The sequence below is a fragment of the Heterodontus francisci genome, chromosome 20 (genome assembly GCF_036365525.1).
Source record: "Heterodontus francisci isolate sHetFra1 chromosome 20, sHetFra1.hap1, whole genome shotgun sequence".
NCBI classification, from domain to species: domain Eukaryota; kingdom Metazoa; phylum Chordata; class Chondrichthyes; order Heterodontiformes; family Heterodontidae; genus Heterodontus; species Heterodontus francisci.
This window is the reverse complement of record NC_090390.1, coordinates 70,546,528-70,558,531: the sequence shown is the minus strand read 5'-3', so window position 1 is coordinate 70,558,531 and position 12,004 is coordinate 70,546,528. Positions and strand designations below refer to the sequence as shown.

The 12,004-nt window shown below is 40.5% G+C and overlaps 1 protein-coding gene across 1 annotated transcript in view; it reads left to right on the top strand.

Annotated features, from left to right (window-relative positions):
- eif3s10 (eukaryotic translation initiation factor 3, subunit 10 (theta)) overlaps positions 1–7,760 on the top strand; it is a 46,158-nt gene extending 38,398 nt beyond the window's left edge. Inside the window, exons 19-22 of the mRNA XM_068052994.1 lie at positions 2,013–2,275; positions 2,740–2,866; positions 3,918–4,105; positions 6,855–7,760. Of these exons, the coding sequence (XP_067909095.1) occupies positions 2,013–2,275; positions 2,740–2,866; positions 3,918–4,105; positions 6,855–7,054 (778 nt within the window). The 3' untranslated portion in view covers positions 7,055–7,760. The remainder of the gene's footprint in view (positions 1–2,012; positions 2,276–2,739; positions 2,867–3,917; positions 4,106–6,854) is intronic.
- The last annotated feature ends 4,244 nt before the right edge of the window (positions 7,761–12,004 follow it).

The following is a 12,004-nucleotide window of genomic DNA, read 5'->3' as shown; positions in this document are numbered from 1 at the left end:
TCGTGTTTGCCATCACCATCCGAGGAAAAAGACTCTCACTATCAACCCTATCTAACCCTCTGATTATCTTGTATGTCTCTATTAAGTCACTCCTCCTCCTCCTCTCTAACGAAAACAACCTCAAGTCCCTCAGCCTTTCCTCGTAAGACCTTCCCTCCATACCAGGCAACATCCTAGTAAATCTCCTCTGCACCCTTTCCAAAGCTTCCACATCCTTCCTAAAATGCGGTGACCAGAACTGCACGCAATACTCCAGGTGCGGCCGCACCAGAGTTTTGTACAGCTGCAGCATGACCTCGTGGCTCCGAAACTCGATCCCCCTACTAATAAAAGCTAACACACCATATACCTTCTTAACAGCCCTATTAACCTGGGTGGCAACTTTCAGGGATTTATGTACCTGGACACCAAGATCTCTCTGCTCATCTACACTACCAAGAATCTTCCCATTAGCCCAGTACTCTGCATTCCTGTTACTCCTTCCACAGTGAATCACCTCACACTTTTCCGCATTAAACTCCATTTGCCATCTCTCAGCCCAGCTCTGCAGCCTATCTATGTCCGTCTGTACCCTACAACATCCTTCGGCACTATCCACAACTCCACCGACCTTCGTGTCATCCGCAAATTTACTAACCCACCCTTCTACACCCTCATCCAGGTCGTTTATAAAAATGACAAACAGCAGTGGCCCCAAAACAGATCCTTGTGGTACACCACTAGTAACTAAACTCCAGGATGAACATTTGCCATCAACCACCACCCTCTGTCTTCTTTCAGCTAGCCACTTTCTGATCCAAAGCACTAAATCACCTTCAATCCCATACGTCCGTATTTTCTGCAATAGCCTACCGTGGGGAACCTTATCAAACGCCTTACTGAAATCCATATACACCACATCCACGGCTTTACCCTCATCCACCTGTTTGGGCACCTTCTCAAAAAAACTCAATAAGGTTTGTGAGGCACGACCTACCCTTCACAAAACCGTGCTCACTATCTCTAATGAACTTATTCTTTTCAAGATGATTATAAATCCTATCTCTTATAACCTTTTCCAACATTTTACCCACAACCGAAGTAAGGCTCACAGGTCCATAATTACCAGGGCTGTCTCTACTCCCCTTCTTGAACAAGGGGACAACATTTGCTATCCTCCAGTCTTCCGGCACTATTCCTGTCGACAATGACGACATGAAGATCAAGGTCAAAGGCTCTGCAATCTCCTCCCTGGCTTCCCAGAGAATCCTAGGATAAATCCCATCTGGCCCAGGGGACTTAGCAATTTTGGAAAGTGTGAAAATAGATAACACCTCCTCCTTGTGAACCTCAATCCCATCTAGCCTAGTAGTCTGTATCTCAGTATTCTCCTCGACAACATTTTCTTTCTCTACTGTAAATACTGACGAAAAATATTCATTTAACGCTTCCCCTATCTCCTCTGATTCCACACACAACTTCCCACTACTATCCTTGATTGGCCCTAATCTAACTCTAGTCATTCTTTTATTCCTGATATACCTATAGAAAGCCTTAGGGTTTTCCTTGATCCTATCCGCCAATGACTTCTCGTGTCCTCTCCTCGCTCTTCTTAGCTCTCCCTTTAGATCCTTCCTGGCTAGCTTGTAACTCTCAAAGCTGTGGACCCCAATGCTTTTTTTAAAAAAAAATGCATCAACTTGTTCTGCCAGCTTCAAAGATTTGTGTGAACCCCCAGTTCTCCCTGATCTTGCACTCACTTTAACATACCATTTAAAATGTACTGCATCTCATTTTTTTTCCTTCCAAAATGTATCAGTTCACATTTCTCTGCATGAAACTTCTTTTTCTCATGTCTGCTTTGGCTGTGTTCTCCTGAAGTCTGTTGCTGTCCTTGCTGATCACTACTTGTCATCTGCAAACTTTGAAGTTATACCTTCCATACCAAAGTCCAACAGTAGCCTTTTGCAGGACAATATAGTTATGAAATCTTTTCATAGTTTTGTGGCCTGTGTTCATTTCTCTACATTTAGGGAGTGGCGTCGTGGGGAAAGTCGTGGTTTTGATGATGATAGGCCTGCATTCCGTCGTGGGGAGGACAGAATTCGACGGGACGATGATAGGGAGCCATTGTTCAGAAGAGGAGATGATGATCGTGGTCCGCTGTTCAGAAGAGGTGATGATGAAAGGGGATCTTGGCGGGATGATGACAGAGCACACCGCCGTGATGATGAGCGGGGGACTCGGCAAGTGGAGGATTCAAGACCTGGCCCATGGAGACCACTTGATAAACCTGGTACAAGAAATCTTTTAACATTTTTGAACATGGTCTTGCTTAACTGAGGCAATTGAATTATTGTACATTTTGAAGTATATTGTTGGATGTAAAAACTGTCCAGCATTCAGCGTTTTGAGGTTTTCGCTGGATTGTCCATTCCTATTTGTGTTGTGGAGGTGTGGGGAGGTCTACTCCTTGAACCATCGCAGTCCTTGTGCTGATTGTGTTATATAGGGAATTCTTTGAAAAGGGAATCGGTAAAACAATTCTCATGTATATGTTAAAATATAACTTAAAAACAAATTTACAATGAGTTTAACAATTTTACTAAATTAGGAATACTTTGACTAACTCGGATAGTAATCAGTACACGTTGCTTGAATTTTTAAACTGTTATAAACAGAACCCCATAATAATGGCAGTGTACAAGTAAGAATTAAAAAAAAAAAAAAAAATCCTTATTTCTTTCCTTTGTATCTAAGGTGGTGGATGGAGAGAAAGGGAAAAAGCACGTGAAGAAAGTTGGGCCCCACCCAGAGACACCAGGTCTTCAGAAGATAACAGGGATCGTGATTTGGATCGAGATCTTGATCGCCGTATGGCACTTAGGTTTGTAGATCAAGGATTATGAACAAACTGCCTTTTATTTTACAGATAATTTAATAATGGCAGTTCTACTAAGTGTGTTATTGCTTTCATTTAAATATTGAGTACCTTGGGGTTTCCTTTTACATTGTTTTTTTCCATAAAAATAAGAATGAAGTAATTGTCCCATCCTAACTGCTTGGTAAAGTTTTGTGTATTCTGATTGCTGCCATTCATCTCTAATCCCATCTCAAAACTTAAAATCCTGGCTAAAAATATTGCAACTAGACAATACAATTAAATATTCTAGTAGAGATGTACCTTTTTTTTTTCCTTCCAAGTTTTCTCCCCTTTTCTAAAATAGTTACCTCCTTGCTAGAGTACAGATAAACACCCTCTGGTACTGTGTCCAAGTAGCCATAATTTATGTAAGAGCTTTGACAGTGAATGTTGGCAGGCTATTGTTCTGTATAGGCAGAAAGGCCTGGTCTTGCTCTTGTCCCCCTTTACACAAGCATGCTTCTAGATAGATAGCAAACAGGACTGGGATCTCTGACCTTCACCATGAAGGTTTGGGGTTAAATTATAGCATCTTTGCTGCTGTTCCAGTTGAGAATACTTTGCACAGGCAGGAGATTAAATCTGTGCGGGTTGAGTATCTGTATGGCTCTACTCGGTTAACGTTGCTAAGCTGTGGAGAGAGCTGTTTGTTTGCAAATTTCAACTTTTTGCTGTTCAGAATTCCGAAGGTGTTTGTGGAATTGATCTTTAGCAAGTTTCATTCACAGATCGCTATAGTGCAAGATGTTACAAACAAGTGGCAATAGTTTATCAAGCTCTTCACCCAGATGCCAAGGCTGATGTAAGATGCTAGCTAGGTGCAGGAAAAAATGACAGTTTCCTGGGACTATATTGCATATTTGGTTGGGTGGGACAAAAGAGGGAGCAAAAAATCTATACAGGAAAGATAAAAAGTAGAAGTCCAAATACTCGGGTAGCATTTATATGGAATTAATGTGTATTTCTAGCTGTTTGTATTTTATGAACATGAGTAATGGCTTTCTTCTTTACACAGAGACAAAGAGGATGGCCCTTGGAGACGTGGTGGTTCTGAAGAGACTAGTAGCTGGAGAGAAGCTCCACGGCGTGATGACCGGGATGGTGATCGAGATCGTAGAGACCTCCGTGAACGTCGAGACGTGAAGGGTCGTAAAGATGAGCAGGAGCGTCGTGCTACGCCTGTTAAAAGTGATAGAGATGATGGTAAAAAAGCAGGTTTATGTTGCTGAAATAATACTCTATTCTTAGAATGCATTTCAAGAAAAAAAAATAGCCTATTTCTCAGCATTTTCTTTGAGGATGCTCTTACTAGGATTTCTTGGTCGCGCTGTAAAATCCATAACCATGAAAATGTTAGCCATGCAAAGTGAACATCCAATTTGCCACCTCAATTGTTCTTGAACTGTAGTGAAAGGCAGATTTGCCTTGGAGTTTTATTTTTAAAAATTAAGAATTAATGCTCCAGTGGTAATGGATGTGTATACTTATACCTTCTGCAGCAAAAAGTTAGGCAAAAAAAGTTACAGTCTCAGTTTTGTGCTCATGATTTTCAATGCAAGTTCTTGATTTCAGCAAGTTTGTTGCCAAATACATTGAAGACTGACCAAGTACTTCCTCCTGGCTTGGGAAATCCTGTAATGCCTAGCAGGTCTGTCAGCATCTGTGAAGAGAGGGACTGAGTTAATGTTTCAATTCAGTGACGTATCAGATTCAAAGTTCTGACGATTGGTCATAGACCTAAAAAGTTACCTGTTTCTGTCCCCACAGTTGCCGCCTGACCTGAGTATGTCCAGCATTTTCTGTTTTTGATTTCCAGCATCTGCATTATCTTCTATAACGCCTAGCTTTGGGTTGTCGGTCATAAGCTCTGAGTAGCTCTTTGAGAGCCAGCACAGACATGATGGGTCAAATGACCACCTGTGATGTAAAATGTTGTTATATAACTAGTGCATATAACTGGAAAAATGAGTGAAATAACATCACTGTAAAGTGAGGCCTAAAGACTAGTCATATTTTTGGTCTTTTATGGAGATTTATAACCAGCTTAAGATAGTGATGCATTTGTGATTTTTTTCCTGAAAGTTCAGTATCCTAGACCCAAACATATTCTGCTGCTTCATCAATGACCCCCAAAACCCCGCTTCATAAGGTCGTGGGGATGTTCACTGCACAGTGTTCAGTACCATTCACAACTCCTTTAGATAATGCTACATGTGAGCATGAACTGCTTCAAGACCTGCACAACATTCAGGCTTGGGCTGTTAAGTAGCAAGTAGCATTCATGCCAGGCTATGACCATCTCCAACAATTGATGGTCTAACCAGCTCCCTTTGAGATTTAACACAACAATACCATGGCTGAATGTTCCACCATCAATGTCCTGGGGTTTACCATTAACCAGAAACTTAACTGGACTAGCCATGTAAATACTGTGACTATAAGACCAAGTCAAAAGCTGTGAATTCTGTGGCGAGAAACTCACCATTTGACTCACCAAAGCATATCCACCACCTACAAGGCACAAGTCAGGATGTAATATACTTTACTTGTCTGGATGAGTATAGCTCCAGCAACACACAAGTAGTTCGATACGATTCAGGACAAAGGAGTCCACCTGATCGGCACCCAATTTACCACATTAAACATTCACTCCCTCCACCATTGGCGCACAGTGGCAGTAGTGTGTACCATCTACAAAATGCACTGAAGGAACTCGTCAAGACTCTTTCGTCAGCATCTTCCAAACTTGAAACCTCTACCACTTAGAAAAATAAGGGCAGCAGACGCGTGGGAGCACCACCAAGCCACACGCCATCCTGACTAGGGACTAATCCTTCATTGTTGCTAGGTCAGAATTCTGCAACTCCCTGTCTAACAGCACTGTGGGTGTATCTACACCACATGGATTACAGTGGTTCAAGAAGGCAGCTCACCACCATTTTCTCGAAGGCAGTTGTGGATGGGCAATAAATGGCAGTGACACCCACATTGCATGAGTGAATTGTTGAAAAATCTGGTTTTCACTGATGTTGAACTGTATAATAACTACCCCATATTTACACTGTGTGCAAAGTTACTTTGAATGTCCATGTGTGACTGAGTGTCTCTGGGCTGGACCTTCAGTCAATGTCATTAGAATGTTCTGTGCAGGCCATTAAATGTCCTGTCAGCAGACACTTCTGGCATAAACTGTGTCGGAAGCAAATTGTGCAAGATGCCTTTCCCACACAATTTTAATCATTAAAATTCATGGAGAGAAAACTGGTTTTTATTTTTTCAGAAACCAACGTGAAGTACCAAGGCTCAGTGCAGTACCCTACTAAGGTTACTGAGAGGGAAACCAATAACTGGGTGAAGCAGGAGTAGTACTAAATTTGAGTTTAAAAAGCCTGAACATTGTGTGAAGCAGTAATAACTGAAACAAACAAGGTGTACTCTACTATTGAGGTCCAAAACAAGTCTTTGTAGGAGACTGCAATGAGTTTTGATTTTCTTCGTATGAGGAAGAAAACCCTGTGGGGTAGTGTATCTGCAGCTCAGAAGGGAAAAGAAGCTGCTTCAAGGAGCACTGCCAATAGCATCTATTAAATAGAGGAAGAAAGGTTGTGGCACCGGAGAAGATCAGAAGTTGGATTAGAGGGATTGTCCATTTGAATAAGCTTTTGCTTGAATTCTGCCCAGGATTATGATTGTGGTGTTGAGGCATTTAGCATTAGGAAAGCAAATATTCTATAATTACTGTTGAAATTGAAGTGTAAGAACCTCCTTTTCGTTGGTGGGGGTGGTGAGTGTAGTGTTTAATGGGTGTGTTTTTTTTTTTAGAAATAACCTTACACTTTTTTGGGGAGGGCAGTTATTGAGTTTGTGATGCAATTAAAAACTTTAATTCATAGTAATTTAATTTCTAAGTCTTGTTCTCAAATCATCGGACTATAATTGAATTGGTTTACAGGTGTATGGCGGCGTGGTGGTGAGGATCGAAAAGGTGAATGCCAGGGTAACCAAGAGGTACAGGATACTCCACTAAAAGGTCCACCACTCATGGACAGTGACCAAGAAAAATCAGGCTGGAGAACTGACAAGGACAAAGAAACGCCTCGTCGCATCAAACATGTAATTGATGAAGAAGGCTGGACTACTGTTCGCCGCTAAAATTACTTTCATGCCCAATTTACCACGACCAACTAGCTGATTTCTTTTGAATCTGAATTACAGTAACGTCATGGCAAACTCTTAAAATTTTTGAAACTAACCAGTAAACTTGACATTTGCTAAACTGTACGCATGTACCTATTTTAGTACAGCAAATTTAATACAAGCCGATCATGCAGCTAAAATAATAGAAGCCTGCTAAATGAAACAACTGTTGCATGTCAAAGCCTTGTCTTTACTATGTCAACATTTCACTTGATGGTCTAAACATGACAGTTGCCTATCTTGAACTTTCAAGATTACCCAGTTTTACTAAATAAGCTATGGCAATTTTGATAGCAATCGGAATACAATTAGCATCTAGTGCATCTGTAATGTGAAGGGGAAATGCACACCAATCTGTCTTTTCAAATCTTATCAGCTAATTTGGATAAAGTAGCCTTGCTGTATGATGTAGACACGATAAAGGCTTTTATTATCCAACTATTTGGTACATGTGTTGCCAGTATGTCTGCTACCTTTACAAATAATACATTGTGGATTATTGTGTGAGCGTATTTTTAAAGTCACATACTCATTATTTAAACCTTTGCAGTTTGGAATATTTTTGGTCAGGTTTGCTACCCTCTTTTTCTCATTTGGATTATTAACTTGATTCAGACCTAATTTTCTTCCCATCTTTAGAATAAAGGTTTTCCTCATCAAATCTGTCTGTAGTAATTGTGTTGCATACAATTATACTGATAAGTCTGTTCCAGAAAAGAAATGGTCAAATAAAAGAACTTCAGTGATTAGCTGTGTTTTTATTCATTTGAAAAATTACCTAAATATTGCAAGTGAATGTGTCATAACACTCACTTTGTTCCCCTCTGTTGCTGAGAAGACTCTGCAGCTACCACTATATGTAACCAACCACTGAGATATGCTCAAGAACAGCTGAGGTGACTCATTTTGGGTTATTTCTCTACTACCTGTGACAGATGTCTCGTTCTGTAGTTGACTCTTCTCCACAAGAAAACAGCCAAGATTGGAAACTTGGGGAAATGGGTGATATTAGTTAAGATAATCGCATGCATAAGTTCATGGAATAATGAAATTCCAAATATCAAAATTTGGATAACTAAATTCCTAGAGAACTGTTTAGTGATGGAAATAAACTAATCCCATCAGATCATTTCAGAGTTTTCATAACAGTTTACTGGCATGCGCACACTCACATTCAAATAGTTATTTTAAACTGCTGCTGCATTTTGTTTCCACAGACTATGTAGAATATCCTCATTTAAAACTGGTAGCAAAAGGAAGTTTCACTATCTCATTGTACTTGTAACTAAAGTGCCTGAGCTATTGCTAATCTTCCTAAGTTTCAAAATGCTGTGAAATGTATAAACTGTCCTTTGCCCGTGTCTGCTATATCTTCCTAATGTAAGCAGTTTGTGTGAACTGGTTCCTAGTTCTCCAGGAATTTAGTTATCCAAATTTTGATATTTGGAATTTCATTATTCCATGAACTTATGCATGCGATTATCTTAGCTAATATCACCCATTTCCCCAAGTTTCCAACCTTGGCTGTTTTCTTGTGGAGAAGAGTCAACTACAGGATGAGACATTTGTCACAGGTAGTAGAGAAATAACCCAAAATTGACACTTCCTCTTATTTACACATATAAAGTGAACTTTAGTTCAAATTAGATATACAGTAGATATTATAACCAGCAATGGTATTATAAGTAGTGCATGTAGATTAATCCTTTTTTCCCCTCTTTATCCTTTTGGCTGTTTTGTGCTGGCCCAAGAAACTCTAAGATCAACCCTACAACAGAAGCAGTGAAAAGGGATTATATTAGAAGAAACAATTTCTGTACAATTGAAAGCAATATTGCATTATCGTTCTGTGCTCCAGTAGAGGGAGCAGAGATGCTGGAATAAATGGAAGCTATACAAATTTTAGTTTTAAATGTTTCTGGTAAATCTAGAACAAAGGCTACTTTTAAAGTATTAAATAGTTCTTAAAAGGAAATTGTAAAAGTAATATTTCCATTTTCTGAAGTAGCAAGTAGATGTTTTGTGTTATGAGGTTTGGATTCCATCTTTATCAAACGTTACCAAGTTGTGTTTAGAACAGTCATGTTACTGGACAATTAATGCAGAGAATGTAAATTCAATCAAATTGTCAGTTTGAGAATTAGAAATTTTTAAAATTCTGGAAATTAAAAAGCTGGTATCAGGAAAAGGGATCATGAAGCTATCCGATTGCTGTAACCAGTTCACTGTTTTTGAGGGGAAATTATCTGTGGTCATTGCCTAATCTGGCCTTTATGACTAATTCCATACCATGTTGTTGAAGTGGCCTACATAGTTGTATGAAACTGCTAAAAGGAATCTGGATAAAGCAAGAAGGACCATGTGCAGTGAAACCTGATTATCACCTCCTACCCTTACCTGATGAATCAGTAATTTTCCATGTTTGAAAATTACTTGGAATAAACAGGTTATGGATGCAAAAGGTAACCTAAGTGTGAGGCTTCCCCATACCCATCCCAGAGTAATTTGGCAGTGCACCACTGACTGCACTGAGACCTGAAAAAAGAAACTGCTAAACTGGACTTGCAGCAGCTGCTAAGAGCTCACCAATGCTCAATTTGGGTTCTGATTAAGATCATTCAGTTTTAGACCTCATTTCAGTCGTGGTCCAAATGTGGATACGAGCTGAATTCCAAAGGTGAGGTGAGAATAACTGCCCTTGATATTAAGGAGTCTGAGTAAAACTAAAGTTAATGGGGATCAGGTTTAAAAACACAAGTGGCTGGAGTCCATAAAGGAACATAGTTGTCTGAGGCCAAACACAACAGCCCTGGGACAATGCTGCAGGAATTCCTCAGGGCATTATCCTTGGCCTAATTATTTTCAGCTGTCTCTGTAATGACCTACCTACCCTCATTCAAAAGGTTAGGTGGGCTGTTTGCTGACAATTGCATAAGTGTCTTGCTCTATTTTTTTTAAATTCCTCAATGAAGCAATTCATGTGTGCAGCCAGGAATATCTGGACAATATCTTAGACAGCTGATGTGACAAGTAACATTTATGCTGTACAAGCCATCAAGAAGAGAGAGCCTAACCAGCTCCCTGTGACATTCAACGGTGTTACGATCTGACTTCCCCCTACCATCAAAATCCTGGAGGTCACCATTGACCAGATGTGCATAAACAGTATTTTATTTAGTCATTCATGTAATGTTGGCATTGTAGTATTTATTGCCCATCCCAAATTTCCCTTGAGAAGGTAGTGATGAACCACCTTCTTGAACCACTGCAGTCCATGTGAGAGGGAATTACAGAATTTTGACCCAGTGATGGAGGAATGTTAATATATTTCCAAGTCAGAATGATGTGACTTAGAGGTGATGGTGTACCATTGAGCCTCATGTCTTTGTCCTAGGTGATAGAGGTTTTGGGTTTGGGCTGCACTGTTGAACCCTTGGTAAATTGCTGCAGTGCATCATATAGATGGACACACTGCAGTCACATGCTGGTAGTGGAGTGAATGAATGTTTAAGATGATGGATGCCGACAGGTGCTTTATCCTGGATGGTGATGTGGCTACTAGAGCTGGTTAGAAGCTGTATATTCTGTGGTGAGTATGTATGAGGATCTGACTTCCCTAAAACCACCATCACCTCCAGGATCCCCTCCAACTCTCACACCATCCTGGCTTGGACATATATTGCCATTGCTTAATTGCCTCCGGTTCAATATTCTGGAACTTCATACCTAACAGCACTGTGAGAGTACCTTCACCATATAAATGGCACCAGTCTAAGAAGGTGGCCCACCACCTTCTCAAGGGTAAGTAGGGTTAGACAAATGCCAGCCTTGCCAGTGACACCCATATCCCAAGAACTCAATTAAAAATCCAATAGGCTGGGCAGAGTTAAGTTCTCTCTACTCAAATAATATATGCCAATCCCAACAATAGACTGCTTTCTACCGCATCAGTTCATATTTCCCTCTTTCACAACAAAATTCCTTGTGGCCTCAATGAAAAAAAACCACAAACTGATGTGAACATGCCTATCAGGTAATGGGTTGAGACTGCCTGAATTCATTTTACATTATACTCCCATGCAGTGAATTAACTTCTATTTCATTGGCCTTGGCTTCATTCAAACTCAGATCTCAAAGTTATTGCTAATCATGTGACTGTATGACAAAAAATATTAAAACTCTTTGCACTAACTGTTGAATTCTTCATATTGTTGCCATATTTAGGAACTAAACATCAGATGGTTAAGGCTATATAGCCTGGATAATCAGTCATAAATGCATAGTGTCTTGAGAAAACCTTGCAAAAAGTTTATTGTTCCTAAAAGCTTCCTTCATTTTCAAGACTGTTTGGGTACTGTGTTCTAGTTTCACACAAATTCATTCTATGTATACTGCAGGAAAATTCTTCCAACTACTTTTTCTTTTGGGCCTCCTTATCTCGAGAGACAATGGATACGTGCCTGGAGGTGGTCAGTGGTTTGTGAAGCAGCGCCTGGAGTGGCTATAAAGGCCAATTCTAGAGTGACAGGCTCTTCCACAGGTGCTGCAGAGAAATTTGTTTGTCGGGGCTATTGCACAGTTGGCTCTCCCCTTGCGCCTCTGTCTTTTTTCCTGCCAACTACTAAGTCTCTTTGACTCGCCACATTTTAGCCCTGTCTTTATGGCTGCCCGCTAGCTCTGGCGAACGCTGGCAACTGACTCCCACGACTTGTGATCAACGTCACAGGATTTCATGTCGCGTTTGCAGACGTCTTTAAAGCAGAGACGTGGACGGCCGGTGGGTCTGATACCAGTGGCGAGCTCGCTGTACAATGTGTCTTTGGGGATCCTGCCATCTTCCATGCGGCTCACATGGCCAAGCCATCTCAAGCGCCGCTGACTCAGTAGTGTGTACAAGCCTGGGAT